This window comes from Bos taurus, chromosome 5, assembly GCF_002263795.3.
Source record: "Bos taurus isolate L1 Dominette 01449 registration number 42190680 breed Hereford chromosome 5, ARS-UCD2.0, whole genome shotgun sequence".
In the NCBI taxonomy this organism is placed as follows: domain Eukaryota; kingdom Metazoa; phylum Chordata; class Mammalia; order Artiodactyla; family Bovidae; genus Bos; species Bos taurus.
The window spans coordinates 61,116,273-61,142,082 of NC_037332.1; the positions used below are offsets into that span (position 1 = coordinate 61,116,273).

The 25,810-nt window shown below is 36.7% G+C and overlaps 1 protein-coding gene across 2 annotated transcripts in view; it reads left to right on the forward strand.

Moving 5' to 3' along the window:
- The window catches only part of NEDD1 (NEDD1 gamma-tubulin ring complex targeting factor), a 52,018-nt gene that overhangs the window by 11,096 nt on the left and 15,112 nt on the right, over window positions 1-25,810 (forward strand). For both annotated transcript variants that reach the window (XM_024991762.2, NM_001035333.2), the window contains 6 exon segments: window positions 1,096-1,236; window positions 10,911-11,140; window positions 15,601-15,802; window positions 16,161-16,356; window positions 19,414-19,542; window positions 25,424-25,471. In XM_024991762.2, the coding sequence (XP_024847530.1) occupies window positions 1,096-1,236; window positions 10,911-11,140; window positions 15,601-15,802; window positions 16,161-16,356; window positions 19,414-19,542; window positions 25,424-25,471 (946 nt within the window).

Sequence of the window (25,810 nt, forward strand, 5' to 3'; positions counted from 1 at the left end):
GTTGTAAAATAAGTGGAATATTATAGCTACAATTATTGTTATTACATTAATTGTTAGATACAAAGATTGGTTTGTTTCTGTTATTAAGATGTGACATCAAAGTGTTAAAAACTATGCTGACCACTGTGCTCTTAGGCTGCTGCCTTTAATTTAGTCTTGGAAAACATAATCCTTGTGAACTCAGTTTGTTCTAAACGGTTTTATTTCCTCAAAGTGGATTCCCCTGTGGATCAGGGAGACAGTGCTAGTATAATGGGAGGAAAATAAGCTTGAATCTGAGCTTTGCCACTGGCAGTTCTGTGAGCTTGCAGTTTGTTAACCTTAGTTAACTCATCTGTAAAATAGGAAAAATGACTTTGCCTCCCATGCTTGTTCTAAAGATTAATAATAATTAAAACTCCAGCCTAAGTTGGTACTCAACAGACGGAAGCAGCATCTATCAAGTCTCAAACATGCTTTCTCAATTCGGCTTTGGGGTTTTTTTTTTTTTTTTTTCCGCTCTCTTCCATTTTGCAGTGTTAGGTTTCATTCTCCTTCCCCTAACTTACCTCTTAATCGCTTTCTTTAAGGTTGAACTCAAGCTTCCTGTCTTCTGTAAAGCTTCCTTTGTCAACTCAGCCATAGTGAAGCCTCTTTCGCTTTCCTCTGACGCTTTGACTCTGCCCCTCCTTTAGGATTCATTCTGCCATTTGCATGTTTACTTAAACATCCTGTCTTCCCAGTTGAACAGTAATATTCTCAAGGGCAGAGACTCTCATAATAGTCAACTTGCAATAAATGTTACTTGTCAGTGGAAGTGAATTCTTTAATGTAGGCATAATGCCATTTAGAAAATTACCTTTCCTTTTTGTCTCTTGTTTCATAGTGCCTGATCATTGTTATGGTTATGAAAAATAAGTTTGTTCCCTGAAGACTTGGTGCTGATCAGATAGTTTACTACTCATTTGTGTACTTTTTTTTTTTTTTTAGATTATTTTGAGGAAAATGTTAAGCAAATATTAGATTGACAAATATATAATATTTACAAAAAAACATGAAAAATATGCTGTTTGGAAGTTGTGTGGCACTCTATTTACTGTCATTTCTTTCATTCAGGATCATAAAGATGAAGTAACTTGTGTAACATATAATTGGAATGACTGCTACATTGCTTCTGGATCTCTCAGTGGTGAAATTATTTTGCACAGTGTAACCACTAATTTATCTAGTACTCCTTTTGGTCACGGTAGTAACCAGGTACAGTATGGGTTTATTCAAAATAAAGTTGGTAAGAGATTTTTAATTATCTTACATAAGGCAATGAATTTCAGTTTTTAAAATTAAGTATTTAAAATTTGCATTTAGCGTGCTTGAAAAACTTACAGGTAGCTATTTTTTAATGGTAGTATTTTAAAACTAGTATATATTAGATGATGAAGCTTATATGAGTTTAGTTATTCTTTGAATGGTCACATGCTCCTAGAACTTAACTGCAGATAAAAAACATAAATAATTATTAATAGATTAAGCCTAAAACATGGATATTAATCTGTGACATTACAATTATAGAAGTATCGCATAACTTAAACCATGTCAGCTACAAGACAGATACTTAATGTTCATAAATACTCTGATGGACATGGAGTATTTGTTTTTAGGCACAGGGCAAATAGAGGCTTTTCTTTTTTGTTTGTTTCAAGTCTGTGATAGTTACAGTACCAAGGCATATTTACGTATTTCAGGTTAATACAGGAGTATTTAAGGAAATACTTTATATTTTATAAAGGAAATACTTTATAAATGCTTTTATAAAGCAAAATTAGTCAGTTACTGAATTTTTCTTTATAAAAAATTAGTCTGTAAAATTCTTAAAAGAATAAATGTAGTTTCTTCAGAAATCTAGCTCTTGACTAACTTTACATGAAATTACCCACAGGAATTTCCCATCAGGTGCAAGTTCTTTTACTCTTACTTTGTATTGTAATCACTTTGGCCGTAAGTATTTTTAGGTAAAATACGGGAGTGCTCCAGTTTTGAAAAGCCTTAAAATCATTCTTTGAACAGTTTATGTTTAGTGTTCAAGGAAAATTAAACGAGTATTAAAAATATACAGAAAAAAGTCTTTTCTCAGATTTCATGTATATTGAGGTAATAGAGATATAAATGATTAGGTTTATGAGAAAGTGAGAGATTGTTGAGAAACAATCTTATGGTCATTTAGAACAGAGAAAAAACTATCTGATTGGGAATAACAGAAAATTGGAGAAGGGACAGTTTGAGCTGGGTCTCAGGCTCGGTCTAAGGGTTTGGTTTTGTTTTACTCCTGTGTAATTTGATTCTGCCTTGTGCTGGGTTTAGCTCTTTGCGTGTCCACAGAGTAGTTGGAACTGTGTCTTGTTTCCTTGTCCTCAGCTGTTGTCTAACTTTGTGCCTTACATGGGAAAGATCGCCAATAAATATGTGAGTGGATGGGCACGTTCAAAGATAAAGATTTTAATACATTAATAAAGAACTTTGGGAGAGGAGTATTTTATTTGGAGGAAATCATACAAAAAAAATAAAGAGAAAGGAAAGTGTATGGGTTTTATATAGGGCTAATGTGAGAAAAAGAAAAGTAGGAGCTAATGTTGATGGGACTTTGAATGCCAGACCGAAGGCTTGGCTTTTATTTTGGAAGACAGGAAACTAGTCAGAATATTTTGATTAGTTGAATGTCAGAACCATAGAATCCTTGAACTGAAAAAAGCCTTTAGAGGTAATCTCATTTTCTGCATTTTATGGATGAGGATAAGTGATTTACCACAGAGAATGATTAATATGGCCATAAAGATAAGAAGTAATATTTTGTTTTTGTAATTTTTTGGTTATTTTTATTATAACTGAGACATAAAACCTAAGCCCATAGATATTGGAACTATTGGAAAAAAAAAATCTAGTGTTCAAATAGATGACTTGCTTTTTAAAGAAACAGAGTAGTCTTCTTCCTCTTCTACTTCTTTCATCTCTTTCCTCCTCTCCTTCCTCTTTTCTTTCTTCTTTTCCTTTCCCTCCCCCTTCCCTTCTTCCTCTTCTCCCTCCCCCAATTTCCCTTCTCCTCTTCTTCCTTCTTTCTCCTCTTTCTCTTCCTCTTCTTTGGAAGAAGCATGATATATTAGAAGCATGATAAGTTTAGATTTATAAATTCTGGGTTGACTTTTCAGTAACAAATATTAGGTTAGATACTGCCATGTATTTAAGTTTTTACTGTATTTTACTAGAGAGTTTTGGTTATTGCTCTTGGCCTTATTCTCTGTAAAATATTAAAGTTTTAAAAGGTGAGATATGTACGAGATACATACAGTAAAGTACACATATCTTAAATATACAGCTTGATGAATTGTTATACGTGCATACACCTGTGTTACTACATACTACCAAAATCAAGATACAGAACATTTCTGGCATACCGTAGTTCTCCCTCTTAACCCTTTCCAGTCACTACCTCATATTTCTTAAAAGAATTGTAGTGTCTGGTTTCTTCTGGTCTTCATTATGTTTGTTGCATGGAATAGTAGTTTATACTGCTTTAACTCCTGTGAAGTGTTCCATTATATGGATATACCACCATTTATCCATTCTACTATTGATGGATGTATGAGCTGTTTCTCATTTGTATCTATTGTGAGAAAGCTACTATGAATATTCTCATATGAGTCTTTTTGTGAATATGTTTTCATTCCTCTTGAGTAAATACTCAGGGGTGAAATTGCTGGGTCTTAGGGTAGGCATTAAGTTTTACTTCATTAAAAGTTGTCAAAAAGTTTTTAAAGTGCTTGTGCCACTGTATATGTCTATAAGCAATGTATGTGAGATCCAGCTGTTCCACGTTTTTGCTCTTATCAAGTATTGTCTTGCTTTTTCACTTCAGCCACTTTAATGGTTGTGTGATTGTATCTCATGGTGGTTTTAATTTGCATTTCTCTGTTGAATGAGTTGGGCACATTTTTGTATACTTTATTTTGTGAAGTAACTATTCAAGTCTGTTCCTTTTTGTTTGGGGTTGTGTTTTTCGGATTGATTTATAGTTTATTCTGTTTTCCAGATGAAGTCATCCTTTGGATATACATGTTGCATATGTCTTCTCTTTTAGCCTATGGCTTTCCTTTTCACTCTCTTAATGCCTTTAAAAAATGAACAGAAGTTCTTACATTTATGTCTTTTGTGCTCCATTTCAAAGTAGTTTTTGTATGTGGTGTGAGATGGGATTCATCTTTCCATACAGGTATATGTTTATACCAGCATTATTTATTGAAAAGACCATTCGACTGCCACTGGGGTAAGTGTAGGTGATGAGAGGGTTTGGAGAACATTCCAGGTAGAGGTTATCACCGTTATAGAATTCTTACCACTATTATTGTGTTTCAAGTACAGTAATTGTCACTATATATATTTTCTCACTTATTCTTTGCTGCTCACTTCTGAGGTATAGGTTATTCTCATTTTAAAAATGAGAAAACTCAGATTCCAGGACTTTGAGATCACAAGATTCTTAATTGACTGACTTGAAGGTCAACTCTTGAAGACTGGTAGCATTGTTTCCTTTTGGATCTCTTTCTGGCTCAGGGGCAGCTAAATGTGTAAGTATTTGAGGATCCATAGCTTCAGGAAACTTTGCAGCATTCTCTTGTCACTTTGTGCAGGAGTCCCAAATTTTATTATCTCTTCTTCACATAAAAGAAATATATTTTAAAATGCTAGGTGGCAGGTTGCTGTATTGTTGATTTTCAAAGGATTTTCATTGATTACTTTGCATGGCAGACCTGAATTTATCTTCTAGTTTGCTGCTGCTGCTAAGTCGCTTCAGTCGTGTCCAACTCTGTGAGACCCCATAGACGGCAGCCCACCAGGCTCCCCCGTCCCTGGGATTCTCCAGGCAAGAACACTGGAGTGGGTTGCCATTTCCTTCTCCAATGCATGAAAGTGAAAAGTGAAAGTGAAGTCGCTCAGTCGTGTCCGACTCTTAGCAACCCCATGGACTGCAGCCCACCAGGCTCCTCCGTCCATGGGGATTTTCCAGGCAGGAGTACTGGAGTGGGGTGCCATTGCCTTCTCCGATCTTCTAGTTTAGGAAGACAGTAATGCTGAAAGCTTATCTCTTGTGCAAGGTCAGATGAACTGGAACCTATATTTTCATGTTGCCGCTGCCTCCTGCTTGGGCAGTTGGCCTCTCTGTGAGCTTTACTGGGTACAGCTTTATGTTGTAAATCCCACGTTTATTTGGAGGGCTAGCTGTGTGAGCCTGGGCAAGTGACTTAACTCTCAAGTCTCCTTTTCCTTAACTGTCAAGTGAGAATGAAAATATACTTTCAATAAGGTTTTTATTTTGTTGTTTTTAGGGCTAAATGAGATGCTGATATAGTTTGTAATATGTGATAGGAGGTCAGGGAACTTTTGATAAATAATCATATTAATTTATTAAAATAGCTTTTGTGGTTAACTTCTACAGACTACTTTGCATCTTTAGGTTTAATGCATTCCCTCCAGATTAACCAGTTGTAACTTGACCTCAGAAATCATAATTTGTGTTTTAGAGCAATGTAGAGTAAGGAGAGCGTTAAGAAGGTGAAGAAATCAAACTGGAGCATGTTGGTTTTTTTCTCTTTTCCTGGAACAAATGTTTCTATATTTTTCGTGTACTATATTATTTCATTTTTCTCTACAGCATTAAAGCAGAGTGCATGGGCTCTCTGTAAATACCAGTTGGTCTCTAGGTATGTAAGTATGCAGTCTATTTTCTTAGTGAAGAAAGTTGAAGTTATGATTCTGCATATTTACATTTCCATTTTGCAAGCAGCATAATTGAAATCTATGGAGTTTTAAAAATTGATTCCTCAAAATTCATTTAAGATTTCAAGTATATTAAATACTCATTTTAGACATTCAAATAATGTTCATAAAAATTTCAACTCTAAAAATTGACATAATCCAATTCCAGTATACTGTCATCCAGCCAAGTTCCTATGCTGATCAGTTTTACTATAGGGTTTGGGTTATTGAGAAAAATAGTAGGTAGGGCACATCTAATGATTAAATTTAAAATTTCTAATTTTGTTCCTATGAGCAATCAAGAATTTGAAATCTTTAAAAATCATCAAATTGCTTTCTTAGCAAAAGTGACAAAACCACGGAGTCTCACTGAATCTTTATACTGAATTTCATATTAGAAATGAGATTGCCTGAATATATTTAGAATCTTACTTTGAAGTGTCTGAGCTGAATTGAAGCTATTAGTTTTCTGTGGATCGCAGTGTCTATCTGCAGGGGCAAAAAGCCTTACTGCTTCTGTAGAGCTGCCAGGGCTGACGCGCTCCTTAGATTATAATTGCAAGTCACTATTTGGCAAGCTCAGCAGCTTAGGCTCACCAATAGGTTAACCTGTGTTGCCTTTCTCAGACTGCAGTCTTTCTGAAAGCAGTTAAAATGTGGATATTTTATTGATTCCTTAGATTTAAAAGTGATCTTTAAATGTAATATCTGTGAGATTTTAAATATAACATTTTCAGTGTATGTTAAATAAGTCCATTTTCTTCAGTGAAATTTTTGACATTTTAGGTATAGATTCTGTAAATATTAATAAGCATTTGGCATATAGAGATCTGGTAAATAATTATTAGTTACATTTTAAAAATAATTATTTTATCAAGAATGAGTTTAATTCCAAGTTGGTTGACTTGGTTGACTGGTTTTGTTTATATCTGAACTTTGGCACTCAAAAAGTTTGACTTACTACAAAGCTTTGTATCTAGAGTAGTGGTTTCTTTTATGTTATATGGGGACATTGGTATACAGTTGTGTATTATGGTATAAAACATCCTTGATTATCTCAATATATTTCCTTAGTATTCGTCCACTTTTCTAGCCTTTATTTTATGTTTTCGAGCAGTTTTGTGATTAACGTGTTGGTGTAAAACAAACTTCCATATCTTTATATATTGCATCTTAAAGTATTATTTTGTCCTTTGGTTTTTCTCTTCTAAATTTTCTTTAATAGGAAGTGATTTGAAGAATGTTTTCTTGCAGTTTATCTATATAGCTCTGTCTTCTTTCCATAAATTTATAATTGTTCCATTGGTTCAGTCTGCTTTTTCTTATTAGTGTTCTATCCTAGGTATTCTCATATTGCTAGTGTTCACAATTATAATTTTTAGTGCCTATATAATGTTCCATTGTTCAAATGGCACAGTTTATTTAGATAATCCTATACTTTAGGTATTTTCCAAATTTTTATAATCACAGTGAATAACATAATACTATTTCCATAAGTATATGTTTTCTGCTTTTGACTTTTTCTTTGAGATTAAAAATTCTCTTTCAATGTAACTCTGTAGCAGGCTTACATTTTCTTTCCTTGAGGAGTTAAAGTGTGTTATTCTTATCATTTTTGGTCTCAAGTGTCTGATCATAATTTAAGTATTTTTTCCTTATAAGTTATTTGTTCCTTTTCCTATATGTGCAGAGGATTTTTTTTCCTTTAAAATCCAGTAATTCTACTAGATTGTGTCCTGGTGTTGGTTATTCCGTATTGCTATTTTTAGGTACATGGTATGATCAGTTAATATGTAATTTCAAATGTTTTTTTCTTTCAGGGAGTTTTCTTGAATTATGGTTTTTAGTATTTGATATTTTCTTTATCTTTGTTTTTTTCTTTGTTGAATCTTCTTCAGTGATTTGCTACTTTCATATCATTTTTAACTTTTTTCTTCATTTTTGATTTTTAAAAATTCTTTCCTTTTGACCTATCTTTAAGGTATTATTTGTTATATTTCTTCATTCTGTATTCCTTATACATTTAATGAAAGCTATGTAATGTAGCCTTCTTTTCTTTTTTTTTTAGACTTCATCTTTAGGATTAAAGGATTAAAATTTACAATTCTTTTCCAAGTTCTGACATCTCATTTTTGAGTTTTCTAATTCTGACTTACGTTGTTTTTTTTAACGTCTTGTATCATTTTCCTGTCTTTTTGGGCCTCTGTTGAGAATGTCTTCTTTCTTGTTCTCTTTGTTCTTATAATAACTTTGTCTGGGGTTCATCTGTGAAGTCCGTTTCCCTCAACTCTGCAACAGAGAAGGAGTTTAGAGGGTAACTCTTCTGAGATTGCTTGGTTTTGTTCTGCTCCTGGACTTGTATGTGGATTTTCACTTTGCTTCAACTATCTTGACTCCAACCTGTTCAGGTTTGTTTCCACTGCTAGTAGTGTCTCCTCATTATGGAGCCCTGACCTGGGAAGGAGATGCCTTGGCTGGACAGTTTTGGGGGTGTTCTAGCCCTTCAGACCTTTCTGCAAACTTCTTGGACAGAACTACTAATGCTGATTCTATGGGTATTCCTGGTTTAGCTGATATTGTCAGATTGGCCACCACACTTTCCCATGGATGCATTTTGGCTATGTGGGGCTTTTCCTGTTCTCAAATCTTTCTCAGTCCCTATAATTTCCCTCTGCTTCCTCCTGCATAGATACTAATACTATGAAGGACTATGGCTGTTAAATGTTTGATCTGCTAGGATATTTTGGGGCTCATGGGGATACTTGAAACAGTCTAGTTTTACTGTAAATGTTGTTCATGGGGTTTTAGTTTTGCTATCTGATTTGCTATCTGTAACACATACACACTCACACATTATACTTACAGTCTGTGCTGGGAGGACTCACAGGACTCAGTGTAGAGACGTGGTGTTCATGGCTATGATTTATTACAGTGGAAGGATACAAAGCACATCAGCAAAGGGAAAAAGGTGCATAGGGTGAAGTCCCAAGGAAACCAGGCATGAGCTTCCAAGAGTCTTCTCTCAGTGGAGTAGATGTATTTAATTTTTCCAGGATCAAATTGTGACAGCATGTATGGAATATGGTTTACCAGGGAAGCTTGTTAGAGACTGATTGGCCAGGGACTTTGTTGGAGACTGCTTATCTTGACATCCTCTGCCTAGCATGTACTGAATTTCCAAATTCTAATAATGATAGCAAGTGTTCATCCATGGTTCAGCCATAAACCATATCTTTTGCACAAACAGTTTGGGCACAGTGAGCCACTCTTTATCAGTCAGTGAGCCACTGTCTTCAGTTAGGGTGGTGGGAACCCCCCAAAAGATCCAAGTTTGAAGACTCCAGCCAAGGGCCCATCTTGAAAGCAGGACTTTATAAGGATAAGCAGTCTTAGGCCTGCTTGTGCACACATACACAACAAATGGAGGGACTTAGGGAGATTGAAAAACTCTGCCACGGTCGTATCCTCTATCTTCTCAGAGTCCTCCAGTTACAAGGACTTTAGGCAAGACAGAATTACATTCAGATTTCTGGCTTTGAAGAAGTTATTGCTGCAATGGTATGAAGGGTAGATAGCAAGACACTGAGAATGGAAATAGGCAGTAGCTCAGGTGACAGATGATTGGTGCTTGAAAGAAGACAAGTGAGTGAAGAAGAGGGAGGAATGGAGTTGAAGGGATACTGTATATATTAATACTTATGAGAATGTGTATGTGTATAAAAGGCTTCCCTGGTGGCTCAGCGGGAAAGAATCCTTCTGCTAATATAGGAGACATAGGTTCGATCCCTGATCCAGGAAGATCCCCTGGCAACCCACTCTAGTATTCTTGCCTGGAAAATTCCATGGACAGAGAAGCCTGGTGGGCTACAGTCCATGTGGTTGCAGAGAGACACAACTTAGCGATTAAACAACAACATAGTAGTTATCTTACCTTAGGTGTCAGGTTGCAAATACTTGGTTTCCTTAGACAGAATTTGTGTTATGTTATTCTTACATATTTTTTATTGTTGAGGGCTAATACTTACTATTTTGAAACATCTTAAAGTAGAATATGAGTTTTTAATATGTAAAAGCTAGTGGAATCTAAATTTCAAATTTTAAGTCTTTTTGAAGTGTGTTAGATTAGATAGAACAAACAAAAAGCCTTCAGGTTTGACTTTTGTTCTGTGGCAGTTTTATCTGGGACCTGTATGTGTAGCTGATAACTGCCAACTGTGATTCATTCAGTGATTTGTTGCTTTCCTTGAGACTATAAATAAAAGTGTCTTGTGGCTAGTTTCCCAATCTTTGGATTCTGCTTAATATTGATTTCTATACTTTTATTTTGCTTAAATGTAAAAAATCAGGTAATTGTGAAATATTTAATTCTCAACACAATAAATGATAGTATCAGCCAAGTTAGAAAGTAACATTTTAGTAAAAGTAGATAAATTCATCCACTTTCAGTCTCAGAAGACCTGCTTACTCAAACTGGATCTTTGTTTATTCTTGTCCAGCAGAAACTGAAAAAAGTCTCCACTGCCTCCAGAGATGAGTGTTTTAGAGAAAGGCTAGCGTTGCCCTCAGGCCAATGCTTTTGAAAGAATGGTAGGCCATCCCCAGTCTAGAGTGTTGCCAATACCCCCTTTATATTGAGTTAATTTTTTATTGTGCTTCCACTGTAGAACTGCCAGCACATCAGATTCAAAGAAATATATTCAAATATAAAAAATATATATTGAAAACAAATGCAGACTATTTTACTTATTCTCTACCAGTGTTCCCTTATGTTTATTCATGATCTGACTGTGACTGGGTCTTTTATTTAGGTGGAATGTTATAATCCTGATGAATTAATATAGTTTACCTCAATATATTGTATTTTTCTTCTGTAAAAGAGGTGATTGAAGTAACTCTACTCTGACATAATAAAATCATGAGTACTGTTCAATTACTAGAATTAGGATCTTATAGCCCACTGAATGATGTTATGGTTGTCCTGATTATGACACCTGTTATGCCATAAACCAGGGAAGTTCTGAATCCCTTGTGAATAATATGGTTGGTATTTGGCCATTATTTATACCTTATATAAAATGCTCTTACATATGCTTACAATTACATAAAATTTATTTTTATTTTCCTAGTCTATTCGGCACTTGAAGTACTCCTTATTTAAGAAATCACTCCTGGGCAGTGTTTCAGATAATGGAATAGTAACTCTCTGGGATGTGAATAGTCAGAGTCCATACCATAACTTTGACAGTACACATAAAGCTCCAGCTTCAGGCATCTGTTTTTCTCCTGTCAATGAACTGCTGTTTGTAACTGTGGGCTTGGATAAAAGAATCATTCTCTATGACACTTCAAGTAAGAAGTAAGTATAACATGCTCATTTCTTAATTTAGTAACAAATAATTATTTCACTAGTAGCCATATTTGTGATTTGCATAGACCTCTGATGAATGTTAAAAGATCTAGAGATTGTATATTTGTTGTCTAACAAGGTAAAATTTTCTCTTCTTCCCATATGCAGAAAAAACTTGATGAGTCTTTAGAGTAATTCTGGGTGATGAATGTTGAGAGATAGCATGTTGATGATTTCACATCTTTATTTTAACATGCATGCCATGTTATTCTCTTCAGAATACAACTAAATTTGTATATTTTTAAAGCAACATGATTAATTTGCTTTAAAATTACTTCAGTGTCTAGAGCAGGGTTTGTAAGCCTTCACATTTTGGGCTGGATGAGTCTTGGTTGTGGGGAGTTGTCTTGAGCATTGTGGGATATTCAGCACCTTCCCTGGCCCCTACTTACTATTAGATTGGTGCAAAAGTAATTGTGGTTTTACACTTGAAATTTGCCATTTGATATTGAAATACATTCCTAAATAAATGTGGTTATGTTATTGTTGTTCAGTCGTTCAGTTGTGTCCAACTCTTTGCGACCCCATGGACTGCGGCATGCCAGTCTTCACTATCCTTCACAATCTCCTGGAGTTTGCCCAAACTCATGTCCATTGAGTCTGTGATGCCATCCAACCATCTCATCCTCTGTTGTCCCCTTTTCCTTCTGCCCTCAATCTTTCCCAGCATCAGGGTCTTTTCTAATAAGTCAGCTCTTTGCATCAGGTGGCCAGAGTTTTGGAGCTTATGTTATAGATCATTTTAATGCACATTTACCACTTTGTTTGTTTGTTTGTTTATTTGCTAAAGCCTTTGACTGTGTGGATCACAATAAACTGGAAAATTCTGAAAGGGATGGGAATACCAGACCACCTGACCTGCCTCTTGAGAAATGTGTATGCAGGTCAGGAAGCAACAGTTAGAACTGGACATGGAACAACTGGTTCCAAATAAGAAAAGGAGTACGTCAAGGCTGTATATTGTCACCCTGCTTATGTCACCCTGCTTATGTAATTTATATGCATCATGAGAAACCCTGGGCTAGAGGAAACACAAGCTGGAATCAAGATTGCTGGGAGGAATATCAATAACCTCAGATATGCAGATGACACCACCCTTATGTCAGAAAGTGAAGAAGAACTAAAGAGCCTCTTGATGAAAGTGAAAGAGGAGAGTGAAAAAGTAGGCTTAAAGGTCAACATTCATAAAACTAAGATCATGTAATCCAGTCCCATCACTTCATGGCAAATAGATGGGAAAACAGTGGCTGACTTTATTTTTCTGGGCTCCAAAATCACTGCAGATGGTATTGCAGCCATGAAATTAAAAGACACTTACTCCTTGGAAGGAAAGTTATGACCAACCTAGGTAGTATATTCAAAAGCAGAGACATTACTTTGCCAACAAAGGTCCATCTAGTCAAGGCTATGGTTTTTCCAGTGGTCATGTATGGATGTGTGAGTTGGACTATAAAGAAAGCTGAGCGCAGAAGAATTGATGCTTTTGAACGGTGGTGTTGGAGAAGACTCTTGAGAGTCCCTTGGACTGCAAGGAGATCCAACCAGTCCATCCTAAAGGAGATCAGTCCTGGGTGTTCATTGGAAGGACTGATGTTGAAGCTGAAACTCCAATACTTTGGCCACCTGATGTGAAGAGTTGACTCATTTGAAAAGACCCTGATGCTGGGAAAGATTGAGGGCTGGAGGAGAAGGGGATGACAGAGGATGAGATGGTTGGATAGCATCACTGACTCGATGGACGTGGGCTTGGGTGGACTCCAGGAGTTGGTGATGGACAGGGAGGCCTGGCATGCTGTGGTGCATGGGGTCGCAAAGAGTTGGACACGACTGAGCGACTGAATTGAGCTGAACTGACTACTTGCTGTTTTTTAAAAAATATTTATTTTTATTTATTTATTTGACTTTGCCAGGTCTTAATTGTAGCATGTGAGATCTAGTTCCCTGACCAGGGATCAAAACCCTGCCCCCTGCATTGGGAGCATGGTGTCTTGGCCACTGTACCACCAGGGAAGTCCCTGCTGTTTATTTTATATTTATTTTAGACTATGGAAATGATGTTGGGCTTCCTTGGTGGTTCAGGTGGTAAAGAATCTACCTGCAGTGCAGGAGACCTGGGTTTGATCCCTGGGTTGGGAAGGTCTCCTGGAAAAGGAAATGGCTACTCACTTCAGTATTTTTGCCTGGAGAATTCCATGGACAGAGGAGCCTGGTGGGCCACAGTCCATAGGGTTACAAAGAGTTGGACTTGACTGAGTGACTAACACTTTTACACTTTACATGGAAATGATGTTAGACAAAAAGCAAATTTGAGTGATTTTCTTATTCGAGTTTAAAATGGGTCAGAAAGCATCAGAGACGACTCACAATATCAGCAATGCATTTGGCTCAGGAACTGCTAACAAATATACAGTGCAGTGGTGGTTCAAGAAGTTTTGCAAAGGAGACGAGAGCCCTGAAGACTGAGGAGTGTAGTGGCCAGCCATCAGAAGTTGACAGTGACCAACTGAGAGCGTCACTGAAGCTGATCCTCTTACAACTACCTGAGAGTTGCCAAAGAATTCAGTGTTGACTAGTCTATGATTGCTCGACATTTGAAGCAAATTGAAAAGGTGAAAAAGCTTAGTAAGTGGGTGCCTCCTGAGCTGACCGAAAATTAAAAAAATCATTTTGAAGTGTCATCTTCTTTTACTCTATGCAACAGCAACAAAACGTTTCTTGTTTGGATAGTGATGTGCAGTGAAAAGTGGATTTTGTACAACAACCAGTGACGACCAGCTCAGTGATTGGACCAAGAGGAGGCTCCAAAGCGTTTCCCAAAGCCAAACTTGCATCAGAAAAGGTCATGGTCACTATCTGGTGGTCCAAATCCACTACAGCTTTCTGTATCCTAGTGAAACCATTACATCTGAGAAGTATGCTCAGTAAATCGATGAGATGCACCAAAAACTGCAATGCCTGCAGCCGGCATTGGTCAACAGAATGGGCCCACTTCTCCATGGCAACACCCCACCACACGTCACACAACCAACACTTCACAAGTTGAATGAATCGGGCTACAAAGTTTTGCCTCATCCACCATATTCTCCTGACCTGTTGCCTACTGACTACCACTTCTTCAATCATCTTGACAACTTTTTGCAGGGAAAACGCTTCTACAACCAGCAGGATGCAAAAATTGCTTTCCTGGAGTTCGTTGAACCCTGAAGCATGGATTCTAATGCCCCAGGGATAAAGTTACTTGTTGTTGGCAAAAATGTGTTGATTTTAATGGTTCCTATTTTAATTTTAAAAAAAGATGTGTTTGAGCCTAGTTATAATGATTTAAAAATCACAGTCTGAAACCACAGTTAGGTTGGCACCCACCTAATAGATGTTAATAGTCCTCCTCAAATTAGCAAAGGTAGCAAAATTACCCCCAGTTGAGAACCCCTAAGGGTATGTGATTCTCTGAGAAGCAAGGGCTGTTATGCCTTCTTGTCCTTCTTACAGTTATAAGTGTGCTTGGTTAGCTTAAAAAAACAAACAAAAAAAAGCTTCAGGAGTGCTGGAGGTATATTCAAGACACCTACCAGTATCATGTGAAGAGAACTAGAAATGATGTAATAGTACTACTAGGGAAGGACCTACTGTAAGCCCCCTTTTAAAGTTTACTGTTACTTATTTCACTCTTCTTATTTTTTTTCCCCTTATTCTTTGTTATTCTTTTATTTTGAGCTGATTTACTGAAAACCCTAATAGTAAGCCATTCCTCTCATATACCAGACACCCTAGCCAGGAGCTCAGCTTAGCTTCCAGCAGAGTTAAGCCTCATGAGTTCTAGCTTTTGGGTTAAGAGATGCAGAACTAAGAGCAAAGTGGCAGCTGCTTCCTTGTCAAAGGTCACAGTCCTCTTGAGGCCTAAGCAGGTCCCTAAATGGAAAGGAGACACTTAGAGCCTCCTTAACCCTGAGGTTGTGTGTGTATGTGTGTTATTCACTCAGTCATGTCCGACTCTGTGTGACACCAAGAACTATAGCCCACCAGGCTCCTCTGTCTATGGAATTCTCCAGGCAAGAATACTGGAGTGGGTTGCCATTCCCTTCTCCAGAACCCTGAGGCTATATGGAGTCATATTCACTGCCAAAATAATAATTACTCAAGAAATAGGTCCTGTTTCTAGAAAGTACAGAATGTATCTGTTAGAAGTGAATAGAAAAATAGGATGGAGTGCTTAGCAGTTCCTTATATAGAAATGTCTCTAGGTCTAATTCTAAACTTCTGCTTTAGGCAGGTATTTGAGATGGATATTCTAAGTAAATAACTTTGCTGAATTCCAAGTAACTTTGGTTTTTGTTTACAGTTATTTATGTTGTATAGGCTTATATGCACACACCCACATATCTATATATACTTTGCTGTCCTTTCCAAAGGCTCGTGAAAACTTTAGTGGCTGATGCTCCCCTGACCGCGGTGGATTTCATGCCTGATGGAGCCACTTTGGCTATTGGATCCTCCCGTGGGAAAATATATCAATATGATTTAAGGATGCTGAAATCACCAATTAAAACCATCAGTGCACATAAGACATCTGTGCAATGTATAGCATTTCAGTACTCCACTGTTCTTTCTAAGGTAAGATAGTTTCAGCATTTTTTGATTGTACTAAATAAATCTAGATCAGAGTATAGAGGTCATACTTTTGCTTCAGAATCATTCATATCAAAACATTTTTAATAATTTTAGTACAAATCCTTTTGATACTTAGTTTTAAAACTTTTATTCATTTATTTTTTTGTACTTTTCACAATTCTCTCTCTTTAAAACTATAAAAGGCTTTTATGGTTCAGAGGGACACTCTCACATCCATCAGTGAGCTTAAGATTTCTAAGGGAAAAAAATATTTTTTAAATGAATAGGGATTTATAAAATATTAATGTATAGTATGGAGCATTAGAAACCTGAGCTTTTTACATATTCCATTACATTTCAGTCAGGTTTGAATAAGGGCTGTTCAAATAAGCCCACAGCTGTGAACAAACGCACTGCTAATGTGAGTGCTGGCGGAGGAGGAGCCCAGAATCCTGGAGTGGTCAGAGAGGCAGCTACCACATCCATCGCCACAGTTCCGCCTCAGCCCACGGCAGCCGCTGTGGGGAAGGGAGCAGTTGCTCCTCAGGACAAAGCAGGTAACTGTTGCTTATATATAGTATTTGGAGTTCCCATCCTGTTTCCTCCCCAAATGAATGTCATTATCACTTTTCTCAAGAACCTAGAATTTCAGTTCACTTGAGGACTTGGGTAAAATTATTAGTAGATAATGAGAATTGAAAAAGTGATAAGTTCTACTTTAGCTCTAACTTTTTAAAAAAATTCATGAAAGATTCTTCACTTATTCTGTTTAGCTGAACTTCTGTTTTAAGAAATATTATCTTAAAAGTAGAATAATGCCCAATCAGAAGTACTGCTATGGACTAGATGACTTTTCATAGATTCTTTAGCTGAATCAATAGAGAATATGAAACTTTGATGGTTTCATTATGATTTGATCTCTTAGTTTAAAAAAAAAAGCTATTAATGGCTCTTTTACTTCATATTTCAAAATGGAAAGTAAATCAGGTGGTGAAATGAATATATTTAAGTGCTGAATAGTGCCTGGCACATATTAAGCAGTAAATTTGTCATTTGTTAAATAAAAGGGAATGAAAATGTTGTAATTTTTAAATAATTTCTATTCTGATAATCTTATCAGTTCTTAAATAAGAGTTCATTTAGACTTTGTAAAGGTATAATGTGATGATAAGCTTCCCCATACTTGTAGAAAATACTCTTCACCTACATTAAATAATTCCCTAAATTCCTGAAAGCCTTTTTGTTTTTATTTTAAGAAATTATGCTGTACTGTCAACTTTCAACATATTTTTTAAAATCTGCATGATATACCAGTATGTCGCCGAAGTACTTTTATCAGAATTGAAACTACTCATGTCTTTTTTGATTTTCAGGATAAGTACTTAACTTGAACACAAATGCTTGTTTGGTGCTTTTTCAGTTTCCTATAAAAAAATTTACTATTTCCAAGTATAAGCAAAACTTTAATTTGTTAGTCTTAATAGTGTAGAATAGTTTTTTTAAACAAATAGTATATTCACTATAAATTATCTGTGAATATCTGTATCATCCTTACATAAAAATCATTATAAATTATATAAAAATAATAGGTTTCTTATTTAAGAACTTGCAGGAATGAATACTATTGCTGTCTCTTTAAAAGAATAAATGTTGCATTAACTATATTATGAGAACTGGTATTTTTCAAAATTACTATTTTATTCATAATTTTCAAAAATTAAACAAAATAAAGATTCTGTCATTTATTGCAAGCTTGCTGAAGTCTCAGTGTCTTTCATTTAATTTTTCATAAGGAAGGTTATATGTAACAATGGCAACACTAATTAGATGTTCTAGACTTAGGTCTACAGGGCCATTATTTAATGATAATTCTTGGCTGATTAGCAGTTTCTGGCAAAATGAATGCTTACTGTGTACTCCCAAAGAGTTAGAACTTTGTGTTTATTAATTTTATTTTGAAATAATCACAGACTTACAGAAAAGTTTGAATAACACTGCAAAGAACTCTTGGGCTCTGGTATGTCCTTCAGCAGATTCACCATTTTGTAAACTCTGCCACATTTGCTTCATCATCTTCCCTCTCTCAGCTCACACACACAGATATACATTTTTCTCCCCCCTCTGAAGCATTGAGAATATATTAGGCTTCGGTCTTAGAACTGTCACCTTCCTACCTGGATGATGCTAGGCAGTTTTCTTTTTTGGGGGCAGTTTTCTTAACCACTTGTTGGAGTCTCATTTTTCTCTTCCGTAGATAATATTTAACATTTAGAGTTATTGTGAAAATTGGAGAAAATGTATCAAAAGTGCCTGGTGGATGTAGGCACCCAATAAATTATAATGTTGTTAATATTGTCATTACAATCATTATTGTTACTATTACTTTAAGCATCATGTAAAATAAATTTAAAAATTGAAACAGTTCATATGGCTTTCTACTGAAGGCATCCTAATTTAGTTATTGAAAACAACCTCTGCAGGCTTTTTGCTAGTGCTCTTTTTCTGTAGGAAACAGCCATTTAAGAAGTGAAAAATTAGACTTTCACACTATTTTCAAATGATACCAAGCTTCTGTTTCATAAAGTTCCAGAGGCTAGAGTTAGTCATTCAAATATGTTAAGGACCTAGAAAAAAGAGAGGAAATTTCCTCCGTTTAACCGTTTGTACACTTGGTATAAACACCCTTTTGTGATGGTGATAAAAATGTTTGGTCATATTTTAACTTTCTATGAGTGTACTATTAGTTAGGTTTATTTCATTAGCCAGGCTTGGACATTTTTTAATATTTTGAACAGAGCAAATCTTTGTTTTTATCCCAGGATTTTTCAGGTTTCATTTGGGACCAAGATGGCAAATAAAACACCTTTAAAAACAAAGGACAGAAATATGCTACTGATTCAAGTGCCAAGGTTTCATCAAAGTTCTTGATTCTCTAGAACTCAATCCTTGACCCAGAAATGAGCAAGAGGTTACTGAGCCTGCAGAATTCCTCTTAAAACGTCCCTGCCCTAAAGTCATATTGAGAGAGAAAGCACACTCTCTGCATAGCTGCGTGTCTCTATTAGTAGTCTACTGTGCTGTTCTTTATGAGTTTGGTATTCTGGTTTCCTTCCTGTCTGGAAGCTGTCCTAAGATTAGTGAAGGCCTTTAAGGTCAGTAATGCTAAGAGCAATGTTAGGTTCCCACTGTTAGTGAAGAAAAAGATAAAGAAGGGAAAAGAAGAGATCATTCACTGTAAGTTGGGAAAGGGAATCAACATCATTTGAATACTGCTGTGTGTTTGGTGCTGTACTTTATGCCTTAGAGACATTTTTTAATCATTGTAGATGATCCTGAGTCACTAACAAAAGTAAGCTGTGCTCAGTATACTTTGTATAAGAAAACTACAAAAAATATTTAGAAAAGTGCTATCAAAATAGATTTAAAAAGTGGTGTTACATAAATAAGTTAGTTGCTTTTGAGGAGCCCTTCATTCCATGAAAATGATGGTTAACTGAGCTGTTGTTTAGTTTTAGTGTTGCCAATGATATAGGTAAGACAGTTTTTAGTTCCTAGCTTCTCATGATAAACTTATTTCAATATAATAACTTATTTTTATATCCAATTTCTATAAGGTCTGCCTCGAAGCATAAACACCGATACTTTATCAAAGGAAGCAGAGAGTGGGAAAAACCAGGATTTCTCCAACTTTGATGATTCTGGAAAAAGTAGTTTAGGTGACATGTTCTCACCTGTCAGAGATGGTAAGTCTGTTCAGATCAGAGGATCATGTTCTCTTGCTCTGGGGGCCATAATGTTTTTATTCTGGCTATAAGATGTGGATAATAGCTTCAGTCTTATGCTATTCATGACAGTTGCTGATTTTCTCAGTCCCTGAGGTGTTATCTTTCCCTTTGCCCTGAGATTTCAAATGCCATCTTTCTAAAATATATGCTAATAGTTTTCACATGGGAACCAAACAAATCGCTCTCAAGTTAGCCTTTTTAATTTCCACTGAAGTTTCTTCCAGGACATTCTGCCTCCACAGACATTCTTTTACTTGTATTTATTTCTAAGAAAGTCTGCCCCAAATCTTGGATATTTTGATAGGCAGAAAATATCTTCCTAACATAAAAAAAATGTTTCTTTGATTATTAGGAACCGGTATTAAGGGTTTTCATGGAGAAATATGGCTGGGGGTTAGATTGCCTCATCTTTTACACTAACTGTATGAAAGTACCCCCAACACACACACACACACACACACACACACACACACACACACACACACACACTCTTACTCACTCTCCATAGCTAGTAGGTGTTCACACACACACATACATACTTACCCACTCACTCCCTCTCTCCTCTCCCCACATCACTAGTACGCATTGCCATTAAAAAGAAATAAGCCTAAAAAATGAAACAAAAAAACCTTTGCCAGTTTTTAAACAGGAACATTATGTATCATTGTTGTTTACTTTCTATGAACTAGGCACATGGTTTGGCTGTACTTTTTTTGGTGCTAATGTTCATACTGTTTGCTTTAATGGGATAGTCTCACTACTAACAACAGTTTTATCAACAGTATGGGGTAAATTTCCAGAGGATAATTTGGCAGACATAAATATTCATACTTTTCGTCCTGTTAATTCCATTTCTATAAATTTACCTTAGAAGATATTCAGAGAAACCCTCAGAGATTTGTGTTTACAGTTTATTTATAATAATGAAAAACAGAAGTGAATCTAAATGTCAGAGGCATCAGTGTGTTTAATTTATTATGTCCACTCATGATCTTGAAGAGGAACTAAAAAGCCTCTTGATGAAAGTGAAAGAGGAGAGTGAAAAAGTTGGTTTAAAGCTCAACATTGAGAAAACGAAGATCATGGCATCTGGTCCCATCACTTCATGGAAATAGATGGGGAAACAGTGTCAGACTTTATTTTTTGGGCTCCAAGATCACTGCGGATGGTGACTGCAGCCATGAAATTAAAAGACGCTTACTCCTTGGAAGGAAAGTTATGACCAACCTGGATGGCATACTGAAAAGCAGAGACATTACTTTGCCAACAAAGGTCCGTCTAGTCAAGGCTATGGTTTTTCCAGTGGTCATGTATGGATGTAAGAGTTGGACTGTGAAGAAAGCTGAGCACCAAAGAATTGATGCTTTTGAACTGTGGTGTTGAAGTAGACTCTTGAGAGTCCCTTGGACTGCACGGAGATCCAAGAGTCCATTCTGAAGGAGATCAGTCCTGGGATTTCTTTGGAAGGAAAGATGCTAAAGCTGAAACTCCAGTACTTTGGCCACCTCATGTGAAGAGTTGACTCATTGGAAAAGACTCTGATGCTGGGAGGGATTGGGGGCAGGAGGAGAAGGGACGACAGAGGATGAGATGGCTGGATGGTATCACCGACTCAATGGACATGAGTTTGGGTGAATACGGGAGTCAGTGATGGACAGGGAGGCCTGGCGTGCTGCAATTCATGGGGTCGCAAAGAGTCGGACACGACTGAGCAACTGAACTGAACTGAACTGAACTCATGATCTTATAAAATTTAATTTTTTACTTTAAAATTGTCTTTCAAAATTTTCTTCACGTGTCTTCTGCCTTACCCTGGCTTGAAAATGACTCCTTAAATTGCCCAAATTCCTACTTCTATCTAATAAAAGAAGAAGGATTCCTTTATTTCAAAATGATGAGAGGTCATACTGCATAGTTGAGGGGTTCAGTTCAGTTCAATCGCTGAGTCGTGACTGACTCTTTGCGACCCCATGGATTGCAGCACGCCAGGCCTCCCTGTCCATCACCAACTCCTGGAGTTCACTCAGACTCACGTCCGTCAAGTCAGTGATGCCATCCAGCCATCTCATCCTCTGTCGTCCCCTTTTCCTCCTACCCCCAATTCCTCCCAGCATCAGAGTCTTTTCTAAGGAGTCAACTCTTCGCATGAGGTAGCCAAAGTATTGGAGTTTCAGCTTCAGCATCATTCCTTCCAAAGAAATCCCAGGGCTGATCTCCTTCAGAATGGACTGGTTGGATCTCCGTGCAGTCCAAGGGACTCTCAAGAGTCTTCTCCAATACCACAGTTCAAAAGCATCAATTCTTTGGCGCTCAGCCTTCTTCACAGTCCAACTCTCACATCCATACATGACTACAAGAAAAACCATAGCCTTGACTAGACGGACCTTCGTTGGCAAAGTAATGTCTCTACTTTTGAATATGCTATCTAGGTTGGTCATAACTTTCCTTCCAAGGAGTAAGTGTCTTTTAATTTCATGGCTACAGTCACCATTTGCAGTGATTTTGGAGCCCCCCAAAATAAAGTCTGATACTGTTTCCACTGTTTCCCCATCTATTTCCCATGAAGTGATGGGACCAGATGCCATGATCTTCGTTTTCTGAATGTTGAGCTTTAAGCCAATTTTTTCACTCTCCTCCTTCACGTTCATCAAGAGGCTTTTGAGTTCCTCTTCACTTTCTCCCATAAGGGTGGTGTCATCTGCATATCTGAGGTTATTGATATTTCTCCCGGCAATCTTAATTCCAGTTTGTGTTTCTTCCAGTCCAGCGTTTCTCATGATGTACTCTGCATATAAGTTAAATAAGCAGGGTGACAGTATACAGCCTTGACGTACTCCTTTTCCTATTTGGAACCAGTCTGTTGTTCCATGTCCAGTTCTAATGTTGCTTCCTGACCTGCAGATTTCTCAAGAGGCAGGTCAGGTGTTCTGGTATTCCCATCTCTTTCAGAATTTTCCACAGTCTGGTGTGATCCACACAGTCAAAGGCTTTGGCATAATCAATAAAGCATAAATAGATGTTTTTCTGGAACTCTCTTGCTTTTTCCATGATCCAGCAGATGTTGGCAATTTGATCTCTAGTTCTTCTGCCTTTTCTAAAACCAGCTTGAACGTCAGGAAGTTTACGGTTCACGTATTGCTGAAGCCTGGCTTGGAGAATTTTAAGCATTACTTTACTAACATGTGAGATGAGTGCAATTGTGTGGTAGTTTGAGCATTCTTTGGCATTGCCTTTCTTTGGGATTGGAATGAAAGCTGACCTTTTCCAGTTGTGTGGCCACTGTGGAGTTTTCCAAATTTGCTGGCATATTGAGTGCAGCACTTTCACAGCATCATCTTTCAGGATTTGAAATAGCTCAACTGGAATTCCATCACCTCCACTAGCTTTGTTCATAGTGATGCTTTCTAAGGCCCACTTGACTTCACATTCCAGGATGTCTGGCTTTAGGTCAGTGATCACACCATCGTGATTATCTGGTTCATGAAGATCTTTTTTGTACAGTTCTTCTGTGTATTCTTGCCACCTCTTCTTAATATCTTCTGCTTCTCTTAGGTCCATACCATTTCTGTCCTTTATCGAGCCCATCTTTGCATGAAATGTTCCCTTGGTATCTCTAATTTTCTTGAAGAGATCCCTAGTCTTTCCCATTCTGTTGTTTTCCTCTATTTCTTTGCATTGATCGCTGAGGAAGGCTTTCTTATTTCTTCTTGCTATTCTTTGGAAGTCTGCATTCAGATGCTTATATCTTTCCTTATCTCCTTTGCTTTTCACTTTTCTCCTTTTCACAGCTATTTGTAAGGGCTCCCCAGACAGCCATTTTGCTTTTTTGCATTTCTTTTCCATGGGGATGGTCTTGATCCCTGTCTCCTGTACAATGTCACGAACCTCATTCCATAGTTCTTCAGGCACTCTCTCTATCAGATCTAGTCCCTTAAATCTATTTTTCACTTCCACTGTATAATCATAAGGGATTTGATTTAGGTCATACCTGAATGGTCTAGTGGTTTTTCCTACTTTCTTCAATTTAAGTCTGGATTTGGTAATAAGGAGTTCATGATCGGAGCCACAGTCAGCTCCCGGTCTTGTTTTTGTTGACTGTATATAACTTCTCCATTTTTGGCTGCAAAGAATATAATCAATCTGATTTCAGTGTTGACCATCTGGTGATGTCCATGTGTAGAGTCTTCTCTTGTGTTGTTGGAAGAGGGTGTTTGCTATGACCAGTGCATTTTCTTGGCAAAACTCTATTAGTCTTTGCCCTGCTTCATTGCTTATTACATGGCCAAATTTGCCTGTTACTCCAGGTGTTTCTTGACTTCCTACTTTTGCATTCCAGTCCCCTATAATGAAAAGGACATCTTTTTTGGGTGTTAGTTCTAAAAGGTCTTGTAGGTCTTCATAGAACCGTTCAACTTCAGCTTCTTCAGCGTTACTGGTTGGGGCATAGACTTGGATTACTGTGATATTGAAAGGTCTGCCTTGGAAACAAACAGAGATCATTCTGTCATTTTCGAGATTGCATCCAAGTACTACATTTCGGACTCTTTTGTTGACCATGATGGCTACTCCATTTCTTCTGAGGGATTCCTGCCCGCAGTAGTAGATATAATGGTCATCTGAGTTAAATTCACCCATGGAAAGATATGGGCAAAGCAGGTAGAAGTGGCTTGGGCTGGAGATCAGAAAGGTTTTGGAGTTTAGTACCCAATTGGGGAGCTTTGTTTATGAGAATCGCTGGAGTAATTTTTAATTTGAATTTAATTTTCTAATTAAAGGGGCTTTTTGGAAGTGTTTGAGTTATAAATAAATCTTATTTAATGGTGTTTGATGGTAAAGTACAGGATATAAACTTCCTTTTAATTGCTTTTGCTGTTTAAAGAAGATATGATTAGAATTTGAGCCATATGCCCTTCCATTTATTAGAGTTTGATATTAATAAGAAAAAATGTGGATACTAAATATAGTACTGGTTTCACTGTCAAGAGGTTTGAATTTTAATCTCTAAGAGTCAATACTACTTAGGTAAAAGGCTTAATCTTTTTTCCTCAATTTCTTCATTTTTTAAATAATACTTTTGTTTTTATTAGGAAAAAATGAATAACTTCTAAAAATGTGTGTTGTATGATTACTAGATGTAATACACACATGCAGACAGAGATATGAATGAATGGAGATATGGATGAGAGTCCTACTCATGTGATAATCATGTATGATAATTCATTGACCATTTGAATTTCTGGGGAATTTTTAAATGACCTTTCCCCATTTTTATGTTAATCTATTAAAATTGAGATAAGCAGTTTTTGGTTGTTACTTGATAAATGAATAATGAAATATTCTTAAACATATTCTGTCATTGAAAAGATATTGATAAAACCTTATATTTTTAATTAACATTGTGTTGTTTGCAAAATATTTTTACATTATTTCAGTTGATCCTTAAAACAGTTTTCTGAGGTGGTCGGGACATTATCCTCATTATATAGGTACAGAAACTGAAGCATAATTGTATTAAAGTCTTGTCCAAGGTCACAAAACTGTTAAGTGGTACAGGTAGACCTGGATGACAGGTCTTTGGAACCTTCTCCAGTGCTTTTTCTAGTATACCTTGTTGTCTCATTAAATGACTCTATATCATAGAATTATCTTTTCATATTTGCTACTATGCATGAAGGTAAAAGAGTGAAAAGAGAATTTTTAGGAGTACTAGCTGTACCTTCATTTAGATTTTTCTTCATAAAATCATTAGTCTCTGAACTCTTTAGGGAACGGATAGGAAACCTCAATTGTTGTGGCTTCTTTTGCATTTTTAAAATTTTATTTTCTAATTTTATTATAGATGCTGTAGTTAGCAAAGGAGGTGATGAGTCCATCGGCAAAGGAGATGGTAAGAACCGTTGAGAAGTATTTTTTATCAATGTTAAAAGTGATTTTGTGTTATCTACGTCTGTGTAACAAATTACCCCAACATTTTGAAGCTTAAAAGAATATTTATATCATATAATTGTGGATTAAGAATCCAAGCATGGCTTAGCTAGATGCCTTTGGCATCAGGTATCTCATGATGCTTTAACTAGGGTGTCAACAGGACTACAGTCATCTCAGGGTATGACTGGGCAAGGATCTGCTTCCAAATTCATTCATGTGGCTGTTGGTTAAAGATACCAGTCCTTACTCATGTGGGCAGCTGACAGCATAGCAGCTGACTTCACTCAGAGCTGTTGTG